This window comes from Branchiostoma belcheri, unplaced genomic scaffold, assembly GCF_001625305.1.
Source record: "Branchiostoma belcheri isolate BF01 breed outbred unplaced genomic scaffold, Haploidv18h27 scaffold110, whole genome shotgun sequence".
NCBI classification, from domain to species: domain Eukaryota; kingdom Metazoa; phylum Chordata; class Leptocardii; order Amphioxiformes; family Branchiostomatidae; genus Branchiostoma; species Branchiostoma belcheri.
Genome location: NW_017802492.1, coordinates 195,596 through 212,680, shown reverse-complemented (window position 1 = coordinate 212,680; position 17,085 = coordinate 195,596). Strand labels below are relative to the sequence as shown.

Sequence of the window (17,085 nt, the reverse complement as noted above, 5' to 3'; positions counted from 1 at the left end):
ATAATAACAGGACGTCTGACAGCTAGAAATAACTACGTATAAAGAAAAATTAACGGCTCTCAGTGGCAAATGTGCTGATGTTGGCACATTGGCACACCAAATCCGTAGACACACATTTAGACAGATTAGCCTAAGAGGCTCGGTGGGCGTCACTCCACCGTATAGGTGGGGAAGTCGTGTAAAGTGCCTTTCCCAAGGGTACAACGTCGGGCCACGGTGAGTATCGAACCCGGGACCTATTGGCCCTGAGTCCAACTTCTAACCGTTGCGCCACCGACGCCAAGACGAATAACTTGTATGACCACAAATATGGACCTGATTGTGCAGATGATTTATTCCTCCATGTTGGAAAAGATACAAACTAGTCATTGCAATGTGTGCATTAACAAGAATCTTGAGTGTGCATAAAATTCTACATGAATACTAGTAAAGCAGTGATTTCACTGAAGGAATATCCATGTCTATATATCTGTAAAATATCTATGAATTAATATCATTTACAGCAGGCAACATTTTGACGTACATTTTGAAATAAAATTTACATCTTTAGTACTTGATTTGTACTTTAAAACTAGATTTGCGCTCTCTACACGCTGTTGACTGTATAATGTCTTTTCCTCCACTTTTAATTTTGACAAATAAAATAGTATCATTGACTTAGAGTTCCATAAGGTATTTGCGGACTGGTCGGACCATACATGTAATCTTGTTATCGCCTTTGCCCGCCCTTTCTTACGTTAAATTTGAACTATCATATAATCCAAAAATATATCGAAATAGAATTTTTCCTAGATACAGTATAGTTCACAACTTGAGGCACCAGGGTTTTTTTTTCATTCTTCTATTCCTCATTTGTTTGGATAGACTTGACTCTGTAGAATTAAGAAAGTGATCGTGCAGTCCTACGTCCATTCCTGGTAGCCTCCACCAGGCCTTTCTGCGGGGGTACGGATCCTAGATAGAATTCGGTAAAAAATGGAAAAAAGTTGGCCAGGAGAGGGTTAATTTTCCCCTCTGCGCGGGCAAATAAATGAACTTTACGCTGACTAAACTCCCTAGTCAATTATTCTCCCTATGTATATTGGCTTTTTTTTTGGAACCCGCGTTGGTAGTCTGGTGGAGGCTACATTCCTGGTTATATAAAACACAGTGTGACAACTATCAGAAAAATATAGACGACTCTAGTTTGGCAACATTGATGGCCAAAAAGGCTCACTTCAACACGATCATCGGCTATCATCTGTGTTGCTAGTTACATGTTTAAAGTTAAAACTTTTGATCGAATACAATAAAGTTCTCTCGCCTAGAGCTTTCAACTAGTAACTCTGGTCTTCCTCAGTAGACTGACCCAGTGTGGCCCACCACCCTTCACTCAACCGCGATGGGGGCCGACATCGTCTACCAGACACCTTTGACCCAGTGTTGACGTCACACTTCAAAGAAGCCACGTGACAAGACTCACTGGGTCAGTCTACTGAGGAAGACCAGAATGACTGGTCTAAAGCTCTAGGTGAGAGAACTTTATTGTGTTGGATCAAAAGTTTTAACTTTAAACATGATTATCGGCTGACTACCGAATCTGGAGGCTCCGTCATTCCTTTTTAGCCTCTGAGATGATGTTCTCTGGCTTGGCACGTTTGAACCACTCGACCCAAGCACCGTCGAACACCGGGACGTCTTCCTTCCCGCACAGGTAGGCGGCCAGGACCAGCCCGCAGGCCGTCATGCCCGAACCGCAAGTCGCTACCAGCGGGCCCGACAGGTCTGCACCTAGTGAGGCGGCAAGGTTGGTGTGACATCATGATCATCTTAATTGTCTAATTCTGTTTCTGTATATCGGACGTTCCCCTTTTTATATTTTTATCTCGTGTATTATATTATTTCATGTTCAGTGGTGACGTTACTATAAGTTATTTCTCTTGAATCCGTCTAGCCGGTTGATCTGTAGCGACTGTGGGAGCAGACGTAAACTAACCAGGATGGTACCCAGGCTAGAATCCGTCACCACCAGGCATGTATTAAATGTGAAATAAATGTACAAAAGTTGGGGCGGTTACGTTTAAAATGTGGTTTCATTTCAGCGACCAAACCGATGCAAAAGTCACTTTACCCTAGGCAAAAGTGTTTTTTTTTTTGTTGCAATTTTGCAATTTTTTATGTCGCTTTTGCTACCTCGACAGCGAAGCTTGGAGGGGCTTAGAGCATATTCATACATACCTACAGCCGCGAAGACTTCCCGAAGTTTGTCCGGAGGTTTGACGGTTTTACTCTCAGGATCCAGGATCTTACCGAACGGCATGTTGAGGCTGTTGGGGATGTGGCCAGGTTCACAGTCTATAGAGAGAGAGAAAAGTTATAAGGTTTTCAAGAAGGGGAAATGTAGAGCATCGATCACATAAACCTACACTAAGGATCACTAATCTCCAAGCACATCTTTCGGTAGCCGGGTATCCAGTATCCAGGCAGTATGCATTTGCCAGAGGCCACTGGAAACCACATTTTTTGTGTATTGGGTGTATGTCGGCTGTTTTCTTCAGATAATGCGGTATTCACATGTCCGGAACACACACAAGACATGAAAGTACTAGCGTCCTTTGCAGACTTGTAGAACGCGGAGTTGATTTTGTTTCGGTGAACGACGAGAGTTATGCCGCGGAGGGACGATTTTGCCGCCGAGAGAGTTTTGCCGGGGAGAGATGGTTTCGCTGCCCAACAACAGCAAAATTGTCCCTCCGCGGCGTAACTTCCGTCGCTCACAGCGAAACAAAAATAACGCGGCGCCCTACGAGTCTGCGAAGGAGGCTATGAAAGTACCGACCTGCCCTTGGTTCCGGTTCCGTCCCGTTGAACCTGCCGGGCGGCCGGGCGTCCACCACCTGCGCGGTCTTGTCGGCCAGGTTAGTCGTCATGAAGTCAAAGTCGCGCACCAGGGCCGGCGTGTAGGTGGCCTTGAATGTAGCTTTATCGACCTAGGTAGTGATGATAGGAACAAGGAATTCATCGTTTGTTATTTCAAACTAGTACACTGTGCTTTTCTCCAGCGTACGTGGTCACCCAATCGAATGTGTCTAGCTACTCGGAAGACAGCTTTGGCATCTGTATCTCGGTATATACAGCCGGTATAACCGTAATCTCCAGGCAGATCAAATTGGCCAGGCTGTATCCATTGGCCAAAGAGGGTCCTTGGGTGGCTCTCTGGCCAAATGGATACTGCCTGGCCAATTTTATACTGTCTTTTACCACCATAGGATTTGCTTAGATATTAGAATAACCGCCCCTTGGCGTTTATAAGACAGTTGGCTTTATTACACAAACGACTTGTTACACCTAGCCTTGTTACACCTAGCCTTTGACCTAAAATGTTTATAGTTATCTAGTGAGGATGCCCCCACTGTACGTACGTGGTGGCAGCGAGTTCCAGTCTCTACGATAGTTCTAGGAAAAAATGAGTTTTTGAACACCTCAATCCTTGGTGACAGCAGCAACCTTTTCTGTACAAACCTTGGGAATCTCGTTGGACACGCCCCGCCCCTCCGCGCGCCACTTGGTCAGCCCGCCGTTCAGCACGGACACCAGAGGATGGCCGAACACGCGGAACATCCACCACACACGCTGGGCCGAGAACAGACCCATGTCTGCGGAGGAAAACAAATTAAATTGTGGCACTCACAGCACGAAAACAGACATTTAAGCAAACTTTCCGCAATATGTAAAGAAGTATTTAAGTTGAGAAAATATTTCAGTAGACTTTACGACTTCGTAAAGACTGCTGAAAGGCAAACTCCGCCTTTACGTCACCTTTCACCTTTGTGCTTGAACACGACGTAAACATATTTCATATCTTTACGCTTCCTTTATTTACAAATCCGTAAATATTTTTTTGCACGAGGATTACAGAGGCCATCTACACCCGGGCACTACAACCTTTGTCTATGTCTTAATAAAGTTACCACAGTAAAAACTCTTGTCCCTCCTGTCTAGTTTTCCTCCTATTTTGTTTTGTTATATACCCCAATTAAAAACGGGCTCTACAACTTTTCCTCAACAAAGACGGGGGGCGACACAGACTTTCTGCAAGTTACGATCCAATGCTCACCTAGTCACGTGTGTCATTTGCATAACGTGACGTCACGGGAGCGATGGATTGCTCACTCCCTGACAAAGACTGGAGTTGTATAGTCGAAAATTTTCCGGTAAGTCCAATTCTTTGTGTTGAAACTTAAACTTACTGCATAAAATTGTGGCAGCCTATTGATCTCAATCTTTAATCATCAATAAGTTTGTTTATGCATACATTATTGTTTTCGATATATCACACTGCCACAAAAGTGTGAAATAAAAGAAAAACGGTGTTGTAGCTATCTATGTTTTAACTACAGACCTGAGCCGTCATACACGACGACGTGTGTGTTGTTGTCCACGCCTAGACTGCCCACGTAACTTTCGAAGTCTTCTGCAGACGGCAGCATGTTTTCGTACGGACTGGCCTTGTCACAGCATTCCTGTATTAAATATATATACGGTAACGGTTAGAATATAATCTTTAACCGGATTTCTAATCGTTCGTCATTGGAGTTGATTAAGACCCCGTTCACACCAAGTCGCTCTAAGCGGTTTCGATCAAATTTCCACCGAAGCCGGATTCAAGTGGCCCCATCTGGACGCTCCAAATCGCATTGAAAGCGCCTCGATGTTTTCATGAAACAACAATGGATGTAATTCAGGCTGATCGTGATCGGGCACGATTTGAAAGGAACGTATGGCACGTGGACCAGATGTGAGGAATGCGAGTTACCCCGGAATCGCGATTCAGGCGGTAAGGTGTGAACAAGGCCTAAGACGCATGGCATCAAATTGGTATAATATAGTCCTCTTCACAATACGCATAAAAAGTCAGCAACTAATTACTCGCCTAAGTCTTGACAACTGATAATGACTAGTACAAAGAAATATTTTCATCCAGACCTCTTGATCGAAGAAGAGTGCGCCGGGGATGTGCTGCAGTTTGTACTCTCCCCGCTGGTCGCGCTTCTGCTTGGGCAGGTACCAGGAGCAGTCCAGCACGCGGATGGCCCTGGATGACAGGGACGGGGACGCCAGCCGTTCCGCCAGCCACGTCACATTCACTAGGGTCGGCACCGTCGCCATCTTTCGCTACTGTGTATTTCAGCTTGGCCACTGGGTGTGTACAAAAGTACCAATATAGGGACGTTAACATTAGGCCAGTTCCAAAAGTCTATCAAATGTAGGGCAAATATTACAGCTGAAATATTACATTAACCATGAAATGTGAAATATTACAGCTGAAATATTACATTAACCACGAAAACAGCTACGGTAAAAATACAAGTACGGGCATCATCACGGTCTATGCCTGCAGACGACGTACATCGTATCAAATTACATACCGATAAAACAAAGGGAACCGTGAGTTTTTTTACTTGCAAACGCGTAAAACCAACTGACCACAATACTCCTGCAGGAGGGATACCTCCTTTACGGAGTAATACTATAAGTGAATATGACAGGAAGAAAACATATTGTGTCATTGAAACAAGAGACGAGAACCAATAATAGGCGAGTAGTACAGTAATCTATTAAAAAAAACAATAATAGGCGATTAATACAGTCTACCCGGAACACCGGGAATCGAACCCGCGCCGAACCCGGGCAGCCAGCTTACGAACGCTAACCGCTAGGCCAAAAGGTCCGGACCCGTTGGACTGCCAGGTTAGTCGTGCTTGAACCCCACCGTTACACCGTCTTTTGCCAAATCTGATGACTTTATGTGAGCAAATTTCGGAACAAGTCCGACTCCCAAGTTAATCCTCGAGCCTGTAAGTAATACCTACATTCAAGTTTACATTTCGGTCAAATTGTATCTTAAACAAGCTTTGACTTATTCCGCTAGTTAATCAGATACAGATGCCATACCACTTTAATAGTTCGTAGGACTTAGTTACAGTGGATGTAAAATATGATACTACTTTCAAGATGAACAGTTGGCCAATTGTTTCTTTAACCTTGGTTACCTGCCTCAAAGATACACAGAGAAGATTACTAAGGTAAGAACTACTGTACTAAGATTATATTTTCTGTACAGAATCCTTGAGAAGTAAGCCATTATGGGTCACCGGCAGAAATTACTACCTTCGTTGCCATGGACGGGCGACAAAACAACATTGTGGAAGGATAAAAGTGGTTGCCTTAAGGCTAGGATGAGATTACCAGAGTTTTTGTGCAAATGGTTGCAGCTAATGCTAAGCTTTGAAGTGATTTACATGCTGAGATGCAGACGTGATATGAAAGAATGAACACGGGGGAACTGTGAAAAGTAGTGGCCGTGGGAAGGTTGAGAAAAATCCTTAGTAGAAACCGTGCGGAAATTGTAATGACAGGAAAATAAACTTTCAAATAGATCCTTTTTTTTACACTGCTGGGCGTGTAAAAGAACGTAAGTTGTAGAATCACGAGAATTATTGTCTGTCAACATTGAAACCCGTTTTCATGGATCAACTTCTATCACTGAGATAGTGTGAACAGTTCATACTCTATTAATCCGCATGTTACTGAGCATTGAAGTCTAAAAGAGAAGAATATTGTATTTGCCATTTCCGGGATGCGGTGCTTAGAATATCGAAGATTGAAAGGGAACAGTTAACGTTACACGTATCATAAGTTGGAGACACTGAACAGTGTTTATACGATGTTTGTGAAGAGTAATATTAAGCCCCATTTATCGTTACACTGGCTAAAAAAAGTAACGGTTACCTTCTTAAGACTAGAAGCGATTTTAATTGTCACACCTACAAGGGTCACGTACAGCTCGTACCAAAATGGAAATAGACCTACGGGCAAATGTGAAATTTTGAATATTTGACAACAACGAGGCGGGAATTGAGCCACAGACACCGATGCGGTGACATTGAAGAGTGAAGACATCGCACGTAGACACACATCACAAAAGCACCGGTCTCTAGCACGGGTCAACTATTATATATAACGTTAAGAGTTAAACCTTAAGAAATACATGTACTACTAAGAAACGCGCTAGCCGTACACAGAGTTCTATCAAACGCTTTTAGACCATTCACACTATCGCAGTAAAGACACAATGCTCATATGTCATACCAGCGTGGAGCCAAAAACACCAGCGAGGATATGAAACGGTACATGCAAGACCCTACCTGGCGAAGACACCTGTACTAGCCCCTGTTTTCTCTGGCAACCGCTTTAGGTTAGGGTCACCTTAAGCGGAATGTTACACTTTAAGAGGGGTGTCCGGAAGGTAAAGTGGGCAGATTAAACTGTAACTTGCATTTAATAGCTACTTCACAAGTACTCATTTTTATATGAGCAGTCAATAGCAGGCATTTTGATGCAGACACAGCTTCACGTTTCTTTCATTGTTTCCGTTATCCCCCCTCCAAATAATGAAACAGTCCATAATTGAGGCATAATGGGTACCTAACCGGAAGTGAACTCACCCACTTCCTCCTGAAATTTCCTGCTCTCCGGGGTTCGTGTAGACTGTCCAGAGTCCACGGATCTTGGCTGATTTTACCGATTTTCCATAAGAATTTCTCGACGATATCGAGGTAAGAGGTAGATGATAGAGTGTAGAAGTAGGTAAGAGCATCGTAGCTCCGAAAATACTGAAAAATCGATAAAAACATGACAAATTTGTCCTGCCAGGCTTCCTCTGTTCCTGTCTTTCCGGAAAAAAAAGTTGATTTGGCTAAATTATTTTACCGATTTTCCAGAAGAATTTCTCGACGATATCGAGGTAAGAGGTAGATGATAGAGTGTAGAAGTAGGTAAGAGCATCGTAGCTGCAGAGAAAATCGCCTAAAATGCTGATAAAAATACACGACTGTCCTGCATAGCTTCCTCAGCTCAGTTCCTGTCTCTCCTAGATCCTGTAATAATTTTTGACTTGGCTATTTTACCGATTTTCTAGAAGAATTTCACACAGTATATGGAAGCCTTGTGGCTCACTTTCTGTTGTGCACAACAAAAATGCCCCGCCCTATGTTTTCGTTATGTCCTGTGTAATTGAATTTATTAAATGTTTATAGGCGTGGTGAGCTAACTTATATGTAAATTACATGTCAAGAAGCATCGACACTAATAGAAACAGAAGTTGTGATTCCTACAATAGGTAACAAACCCATTTTATTATTCGACTCTAAGGCCACACCAATTTAATTTCTTGGTTAACGGATTTTTCTAGAAAAATAATGGAGCGGGCGGGCGAAAAAAAATAAAAACAGGCCTAGGCATCCTATTATGCCCCAAAATGGTACGATAGGAACCATGAACTCAACACACCAGGCTGGTTCAAAATTTAAACAATGAATTTTGAACTTTTAATGATACCATTGCATTGAAAGATGGAATAACTGTAACAACTAGGATGAAAAGGTCTGTTTTCAACTGTTCAGGGCAAAATATGAGCATTTTGCAGTTGATTCTGGATTTTTATTTTTATTTGCAAATCAGAAAAAAATGAAGCGGCGAATCCGTTAACCAAGAAATTAAATTGGTGTGGCCTAATCTTATTCTTAGGAATTGTGTAAAAGTAAAAAGTATTAGTAATAAATAGCCATTTCTGTTTGTGTTGTTTCAGTATTTATTGTAACAGATTTACAAGAAGCAGTGTGACTGTTGAACAAGGATGTCACTGCCTCAGCAGCACAGCTTTGGGTACGGCCCTGTCACCTGTGCTGCCTTCAACAAGGATCGCACACGTACGTATCAAACAAAGTCAAGTCCTTACTGTGAATTGTGCAACAAACTTGAAAATTATCAACATATGTTTTTGGAGTGTCATAGATTAGACAACTTCTGGAGTAGGATAGAAAATGAAACACACATTGTTATTAATGATCAAGAAGTGTTACTGGTGAAAAGTAGTAGTGCAAAAATCATAACTGTTGCTAAATACGCAATATTTATTTCTTGGTTAAAATGGAAAGATGATTATAGAAAGAAAGATGATGTATTCCTAACTTTTATGAATTTGTGTCAAACTTATATTTGATTTTCAGTTACATTATCAGTATTTTCATGTATGATATGTATATGATGTTCACTAGCAAGTATCTATACTCAGACAATTTCTGGAAAAATGAAACACACTTTGTTATCAATGATTATAACTGTTGCTAAATACGTATATTTATATTTACATTGTATGATCATGTATCTTATGTATATGACTTAAGAGCTTTGAAGAATAAAATCGTTCAAAAAAAAAATCAAACAAAGTCAAGTAGATCTAAGTTATATATCTATAAGTTTGTATATCTACAGAATGGAACAGGTAAATTTGCATGCCATCTCAACACAATGTTTTCAGTACTAAGGCCACAGCAAGTAAATTTTATGGATGACATCCTCCGCAGACTTCAGATCTAATGCGATTTAGGGAAAAAAAAACAAGGTGGGCCCAAAAAAACAAGATTCCTACATTTTCAAATTTTGATATCTAGTGCCTTGTTTGATATCTAGTACCTTGTCCACTTTGCCCATTTTCAGCATGTTGACCACTGTCAGAAGGCAACAAAATTTCTTTTTTTTTTCTCTAAATCAGGCGAAAATTCATGCGCATGCTGATGTCATCCACAAAAATTACTTACTGTGACTTAACATCAAGAACTGAAGGAAAATGCATGATATACTGTAAGTCTACAAATTTCCGCGGTATATTTAGATTCGCGGAATTTGCGGGGACCTCTGTACCGCGAATCTATTTCCCCGCGAATATGTTTTGCGTAAGTGTGCCCACCTCCCCACATGCATTCACGTCGGTAAGCGAAACACAAACACACGCAACAAACACAAATCACTGCAAATCAACTCTATTCTTAGCAAATGTACGTATGTTGAGTACCAACATTTTTTTAAGTTTTACTGATGTCAAAAAATTATAATATTATGAGACACCGAATCGCGATACTGCGGCACTACCGTGGGCCGCTACAAAACCGAAGGCGACCTTTGCATACTTCCGGGTTCAAAATCTCGCCGAAGACGACATAAATATTCTTAGTAATATATATTTTCCCGAAAGATTCTTTCGATTATGCATTTCTTCACTAGAGTATCGATGTGTAGTCGTGGAAAATAGCGTTTTAGCGCTTATTTCCGAACAAAGAAAATTGTTTACACGTGCGTCAGATCGATCGTCAGCTACACCGCCGGCAGTCTCGCGCGGTGCACGAAACACATTTTTGCGCCGCGTTTTAGGATATAAATGCCGGAACACGAACTTTTATTATTTTAAATATACACTTTACAAATTTTTCTTTGAACAATAGCCAAGGAGAAATCGCGAATTTAGAAATACCGCGGACTGTCCATTTTCCCGAAACCGCGAACTTTAGGCCCCGCGAATCTAAAGAGACTTACAGTATACATATACTAACTAGTATACCTTTTTGTATGTGGAATACTTGAGCAGATAACTGATACTTCAATCCCCTGTATGTTATTGTTATAGAGGTGGCTTTGTCCCCCAACAACAGCGAAGTCCACATCTATGCCTTACGTGGAAAGAGCTGGGAGAAAATCCATGAGCTAAAGGAGGTAAGGATAACATCTACATGTAGTTATCAAATACTAAATTTAATGTAGTATCAGGTATTAAACATTTGTCTTCAGTTTTAAAAAAAATTAAGTCTTGACAAGTTGAACCATACAGTAATCAACATTGCTACTACTGTGTTCACTATGATAATAATAGTATATACAATGTACATGTACATATAAAACTGCATTGATGACATTTGCTAGGTGTCTGTTCTTTGACCAGACCTTTTATATACTAAGTTTACTTCAATAAATCATTTTTTACAGACCTATGTGAAATTATCTGCCAGAATATCTCAGATTTTTATCAATCAAGTTTTCAATAGGTGTATACAGGAGATTATAAGGATTGTTTTAAAGTCTGATCGATAAGCAGATTTTTACAACTGTTCTCAAGGGTTTTTGCAACAAAATAGTTTATCTAAAGTATGTGTGTGTAGGTGTTACAAGAATTCATTTTGTTGTCTCTTTTTGTTCCTGGTAACTTTTCCCTCTCGTCTTAAACCTTCTGTCACTCCCCGTGACGTCCCTACGCCTCCGTCTCATTCCTCGTTGTTCCTTTCCTGTCTTTTCTTTGTCCTCTCTGCACACACACTGTGGTTTTGGTCAGCACAACAATGCCGTAAGTCACAAATTTCTCTTCTCTTGGCTCGCTACAGGGTGTGTTTGTAGAGCAGGGCTCGAAATACTGGGTGCATGTGCACCTCAGTGCACCCAAAATTGGAACTGTGCACCCAATTTTTTTCTGTAGGTACACTGGTGGACCCAAATATTTTTGTACATATCAAATGTATAATAGTATGCAGGATATTCTTGGCATCTAAGTGTCAGAAGAATAATAAAATCTTTGTTGTAATACTTTTTTAAGATTAGTTAGCTCCCATTTCATATTCAAGCTCAGAAGAGGGGCAGCAAGATCTGTAATTAGGTTCTGTTTTATTTGGTGCACCCAAACAAAATTTTGTGCACCTAATTTTTTAGGTTGGGTGCACCAGTGCACCTATTCCCAAAAATGAATTTCGAGCCCTGTAGAGTGTTGCATCCCTTGGTTTTTTGATAACCTTTCTTTTAGTGGTAACTATATGTTGGTGTTCTTTCTTCCTTTCTCTCATTACCTCTTTTACTAGATATGATTGCTAAAATTGCTAACACCATTGACGGAAATGCCATTATAAAAAAGAGTTTGCACTAACATTTTGCAGTGTTACTAACTGACATGCATAAAAGTGTGAGCTTTTTGGCTTACTTAGGTTATTTAGAACTCATGATATTTGCTGACTGTTAAAAGCATTTCAGCATTTAAGTTGAGAATGCAGGTATTTTATCCAAGTACAAATGTACATTTTGATACATGCACTATCAGTTTTCAATGAAGAAAATCAACTTGTATGCAGGCTTTTCATCTGATGCCATGTTGGATTACAGTTTTTTTATGTTGAATACTCAAACATTTTGGTGCTATAATCAGCCAAGAAATTACACTGAACAGTTGACTTAATGTGCAATACCACAAAATTTAAAGACAACTATCTCTGTCTTGCATGTGTATTGCAGTTGTTTAGACATTTGAAATTCAAACAAGTTTTTATGCATAGCTCAAAAGATACCAGAGATGGCACGCTAATTGGCATCCATCAAAACCAAGTAGAGTGGTCATACTGGTCAATATATTGTTTGGTGTGCCTTTAATCTTAAGGGTCAACTACTGATGGTCATTACTATTTTTGTTTGGATGACCTTCCATTAATAAAAAGGTTGAAAGGTATCTTGTTATCAATGTTAGCTGAAAGTAGACCGACTGAGAGTGTTGCTAGATAGATATAATTACATTGTACTAACCATTCCTGACGTGAATATATCTTGAATAATATGAGCATGCATGTAATGTTCATGATTGTTTTTTCTCCATAGCACGGCCAGTGTGTGACCGGCATTGACTGGGCCCCGGAATCCAACCGGATTGTGACATGTGGTGCTGTGAGTATTGTTTCTTTGTCAAGAAAAACAAAGTTAAGATGTATACAACATCTCAATTACAGGGAACATTTCATTCTTTTCTACCTTGTTCTAGCCTTATTCAACTTAAGCATAGCATTGGAGTGTCTAGTGCTAGAAAGTTTTAGGTTGTTATTGTCAGAGTCAATGACATTTGGTGGATGTGAAGTGTAAAATCATAAATAAACAGCCCTTCTTAAGAAGAAAAGCATTACCAATACCAGTATATAGAAATTCAGTTCAGTAGTACATGTATGTATTATGTTAAAGGCATCTAATGCAGTTTTTAGGGCCTGGAAACCAGATTCTTCAAAGCCAATATTCTAGTCACTTATCTACATACTGAGTTGAAACAACACTCCCCCAATGTATATTCATTTAGCAATGTATATTCATGTAGCAAAAATGCCCAAAATTCTGATGAAAAACGGTTACTGAAAGGACCCTGGGCTGATTTTAAGGGTACCACACAGAAAAGAAAGGACTCATCTTGAAGCTTGTTTCTGCAGTTTTAAATGCCCAAAGTATAAAATACTGATTCAGATGGCTTACATTGTATGTGGGGCAGTATGTGTCAATTACTCAATATCAGATATATTGCCTCTTTCAGAATATCTCCAGTTTTGCCGCCATGACATTGCATTGGATGCCTTTAAACAAAGCAATTTATGTATCCACTAGACCTCATTTCTGCATGTAGACATGTACAGGTACAGTGTGAACCATGACCGGTAGTGTTAGAATGTTGTGTTGTGTTGTGTTCCAGGACCGGAATGCTTATGTGTGGGTGATCCAGGACGGCTCCTGGCGCCCGACCCTGGTTATCCTGCGCATCAACCGTGCTGCTACCTGCGTCAAGTGGTCACCCAAAGGTCCGTTTTATCCCCACAGTACCGCATCCATGTGATTCGTCATTTCATTAAATCATTTCTATACTCATCAGTGGAGCAAGTGGATGTTCATTTTTGTTTATGTTTATTTATAAAGATTTACCACATTTGAGGAAGGATTGACATAACAGGTGACTATCACCTCTTTAAGATATCAAACCTGAGACCAGACTGTAAGGTTTGAACCACTCACATTGGGAAGGTCCCCTACTCTTTTCTATAAGTGTGGTGGAATCTTTAACGTGCGTGGGGTGTGGCTCTCCCAAACACGGGACCTCCATTTAACGTCCTATCCGAGGGACGTCCCTAACCAAAGTTAGGTACTCATTTACACCTGAGTAAAGTGCATTTCCCAAGGGCACAAGATCAGTGACATCGGGATTCGAACCTGGGAACCTTTTGGGTCTGAGCTACCGCTACGCCACACGACCCCACCCTGTTGTTGGAAGTGTTTTGTTTTTTTTAAACTGTGGCAAAATTTCTCTTACTTTGAACTGAGTCTTGATTTGTTAAAGGTCATTTAATTTTAGCAACTTAAGCTGTCACTAGTAAAATGATTTCGCCACAACTGTTTGATCACTGTAGCCCCCCTGACTCTTGTCCTAGCACTTACTGGATTATACAAGCTCGTTATGGCATGATCGCAATAATGCTTCTTGGCTAAAACATGGGTTACCGCCTTACCGGGGTCTCAAGGAGGAGAAGTAAATAATTTTGGCATGCATACATATACATGATGGCTCATTAAGAGGTGAAACACTAACTAACAAGTGTTTGTCTGTACAGAGGACAAGTTTGCGGTTGGGAGCGGGTCCCGCCTCATCTCGGTCTGCTACTTTGAGCGGGAGAACAACTGGTGGGTCAGCAAGCACATCAAGAAGCCAATCAGATCCACTATCACATGGTGAGTGGAGTTCTTTTTTTCTATTCTTCATTTACATCATGTTCACGGCAAAACAAGGCTCATGGGAGCCACTCAAATGTTTTGGGTTACTGTACCGACAGTGAGGACAGATGTTTGTTGACTTGAAAAGTTTAAGGTTATACCCATATGGGAAACAAGCACGTGGTAGCTTGTTCCATAGTTATGTTGTTCTAGGAAAGAAGCTTTAGGAGTGGAACTTCCTCCTAAGAGGTAGTGTACATGTTTGGAGGAAGAAATGGTGATTTGCTTCAGTGGAAGTGGCAAAACATCACAGACAGTTAATGCTGTCTTCAACAACACCAAATGTAGATTAATAGTGAAAACTTTTAATCCAACACAAGAGATTGATCTCTCGTGTAAAGCTTTCGACCAGTCACCCTGGTCTTCTTCAATAAACATGTGTCGCGTGGCTTCTCTGGCCTGTCTGTTGAGGAAGACCAGAGAAAAAACTCTAGGTGAGAACAGTCTCTTGTGCTGGATCAAGAATTTCAAATTTAAACATGTAATTATAAAATAACAGTACAGATGAACTTTCATGAAAATTTAAATACAGATTGTGGTGGGTCAGTTCTGATGTGCATGATGACACTGAATACTAGATGCATTAGAAGTGAAACAGACTGACTGCATTGTGAATTTTGTTCCCTACAGTCTGGATTGGCACCCCAACAACATCCTTCTGGCTGCTGGGTCATCCGACTTCAAGGCAAGGTAAGACTTGAGTCAAGTACAAACTTGGAAGGCATACTTGTTGACTTAGGCACAGTTGTAAGGTGACAGATGACTACAAAGTAAAAAAAAACGCTCTGATCCTAACTAGGCTTCAAATGTGGTCGTGTTTCAACTGTCTTTCATTTGCAGCATATGCAGGGCTCTAGCCAGTGCCCATTTTTCAGTCACTTGCCGGAACTTTGACGGAAAAATTTTGAGTCAATCTGCCATCCTTGACAGACAAACTAGACCCAATCTTGGTTAAAATATAATAACAGCCAAAGGATCACCGACAACCTCTCTCAACCCCATGACTTGCCTCTAAAAATGTGGGAAATTGCATTTTTCAAAGGCTTGAAAATACAAAAAGTCCCAACAGAGCTTGGACCCCCCGTTCCGACTATAAACCTGGGGTTTATTTGAGCTGGCTATAGCCCTGAGGTAGTATGGCGGAGGTAAAAGTAGAAAGGAAAGACAGGAGTACCAAAAAAGACGTCTGCACAATAAGACTTCAACTCAAAAGAACTTGTTTTATTCTAAGAGTTTGGTCTAAGATACTACATCTTAACGTTGCCGTTTGGATGTCGAGTATGGACACTAGTGTCACTTTCGGCAGGGTCGAACGGCTAACGTTTTACACCTCTCCTTAGTAGTACGTTAGAATGGCTTACTACGCCTTTCTTACATTACAACACTGGGTCTAGCACAAACTGAAATGTCTTCCTTCCCCAGGGTGTTCTCAGCCTATGTGAAGGAGATGGAGAGCAAGCCCGGCCCCACCACCTGGGGCACTAAGATGCCATTTGGTCACCTCATGGCTGAGTTCTCCAACAATACAGGTGAGTTTCAAACTTCAAGCTTTATCAAAATCAAAATGGCAGTACAGTACTGAATTGTGTTGACTTTTAGACCAATACCAGTCATTAAGAAACATAATAAAACATTGAAGACACTACAATTATAATCTATAAGTCTTCTATTCTATTCTTCAATAATTATGTTTACCAAAAAAAACGTATTGTTTTTGCTCAGTGTCTTCTTCTCCAATCAAAAAAGGTCAATGACCTGTACCAGATGGCTGTCACCATGGTAACTGCTGTAGCAGACACCCTGTGGTGTTGGATTACATTATGTAGCAAGTGGCAGGACTGAGTTGGATTCATGTCACCATATAAATGTATGTTGTTGAACAAGAATAAACAGAGCAGTAGTTTGTTAGGCTGGACCATGTGAATGAGAACATTATGCATTTGGGTTATGTTACCTTTCTAGTTCTATACTTATTCCATTCTATGCTGTTTTCTTCAATAGGTGGCTGGGTGCACTCAGTGTGCTTCAGTCAGTCTGGAGAGAAGCTGTGCTGGGTTGGCCATGACAGCAGTCTGTCTGTGGTGGACTCAGCCAATGGCATGGTCCATACCTCCAACACGACTGAGTTCCTCCCCTTCCTGTCCTGTACCTGGGTCACCAACAACAGCATTGTGGTCGCAGTAAGTTTCCATGCACATGTTGTAAACTGTGTTTAAAGTTAAAACTTTTGTTCCAAAGAAGTGTTCTCTCCTAAAGTTTTCAGACAGTCACTCTGGTCTTTTTCAATAGACTGGCCCAGTGAGTTGACTGGGTCAGTATATTGAAGAGTACATCGGTTTTCCGACATTGAAAATGAAAATGTCCTCATGTAAGTTTTACTTTATCAAATTGTACTTTTTACAAATGGATCACTAGAAATCTCCAAAGTCTAAAAAAAGAAAGAAAAAAAGATAACCCCTATCTTCCAGCCTTTTTTTTTTCAGGACTGAAACAGGAATTACAACATTTGTTTTCCTAGGCCTGATATAGTTTATGCCTGAGCCAAGTTATGTTTACTAAAGGAAAACATATTATTGTTTTTGCTCTGTTTCTTCTTCTGTTCCAAACACTGAAACATTATGTAACCCAACATCAGTTACCATGGTGACAGACAGTCTGGTT

The 17,085-nt window shown here is 40.8% G+C and overlaps 2 protein-coding genes across 5 annotated transcripts in view; one reads left to right on the top strand and one right to left on the bottom strand.

The window, feature by feature from the left end:
* Positions 1–1,540: 1,540 nt before the first annotated feature.
* LOC109486808 (3-mercaptopyruvate sulfurtransferase-like) lies at positions 1,541–7,242 on the bottom strand. Its single transcript, XM_019790711.1, has 7 exons — positions 7,188–7,242; positions 4,966–5,178; positions 4,382–4,502; positions 3,502–3,635; positions 2,819–2,969; positions 2,218–2,334; positions 1,541–1,770 (listed from the first exon to the last, which is right to left on the bottom strand). Exons 2-7 carry the CDS (start codon positions 5,146–5,148, stop codon positions 1,592–1,594), a joined length of 885 nt encoding a protein of 294 aa, XP_019646270.1. The 5' UTR covers positions 5,149–5,178; positions 7,188–7,242; the 3' UTR covers positions 1,541–1,591.
* A 227-nt stretch (positions 7,243–7,469) lies between these two features.
* Positions 7,470–17,085, top strand: part of LOC109487132 (actin-related protein 2/3 complex subunit 1A-like) — an 11,407-nt gene continuing 1,791 nt past the window's right edge. Inside the window, exons 1-10 of one of the 4 annotated variants that reach the window (XM_019791105.1) lie at positions 7,470–7,598; positions 8,630–8,750; positions 10,505–10,590; positions 11,204–11,215; positions 12,505–12,570; positions 13,355–13,460; positions 14,265–14,382; positions 15,055–15,114; positions 15,847–15,953; positions 16,426–16,604. In XM_019791105.1, the coding sequence (XP_019646664.1) occupies positions 8,678–8,750; positions 10,505–10,590; positions 11,204–11,215; positions 12,505–12,570; positions 13,355–13,460; positions 14,265–14,382; positions 15,055–15,114; positions 15,847–15,953; positions 16,426–16,604 (807 nt within the window). In that variant the 5' untranslated portion in view covers positions 7,470–7,598; positions 8,630–8,677. Of the gene's footprint in view, positions 7,599–7,740; positions 7,787–8,629; positions 8,751–10,504; positions 10,591–11,203; positions 11,216–12,504; positions 12,571–13,354; positions 13,461–14,264; positions 14,383–15,054; positions 15,115–15,846; positions 15,954–16,425; positions 16,605–17,085 lie in introns of those variants that run through there. The other 3 variants (XM_019791113.1, XM_019791121.1, XM_019791126.1) reach the window with 3 other exon arrangements.

What these genes read in the sequence shown, in the direction of transcription:
- LOC109486808 (XM_019790711.1), bottom strand. Translation starts at nt 5,148, where the DNA reads ATGGCGACGGTGCCGACCCTAGTGAATGTGACGTGGCTGGCGGAACGG. An exon ending in CACTCTTCTTCGATCAAGAG is followed by an intron (nt 4,503 to 4,965) that starts GTCTGGATGAAA and finishes TATTTAATACAG; the next exon opens with GAATGCTGTGACAAGGCCAG. An exon ending in GGAAGTCTTCGCGGCTGTAG is followed by an intron (nt 1,771 to 2,217) that starts GTATGTATGAAT and finishes CCGCCTCACTAG; the next exon opens with GTGCAGACCTGTCGGGCCCG.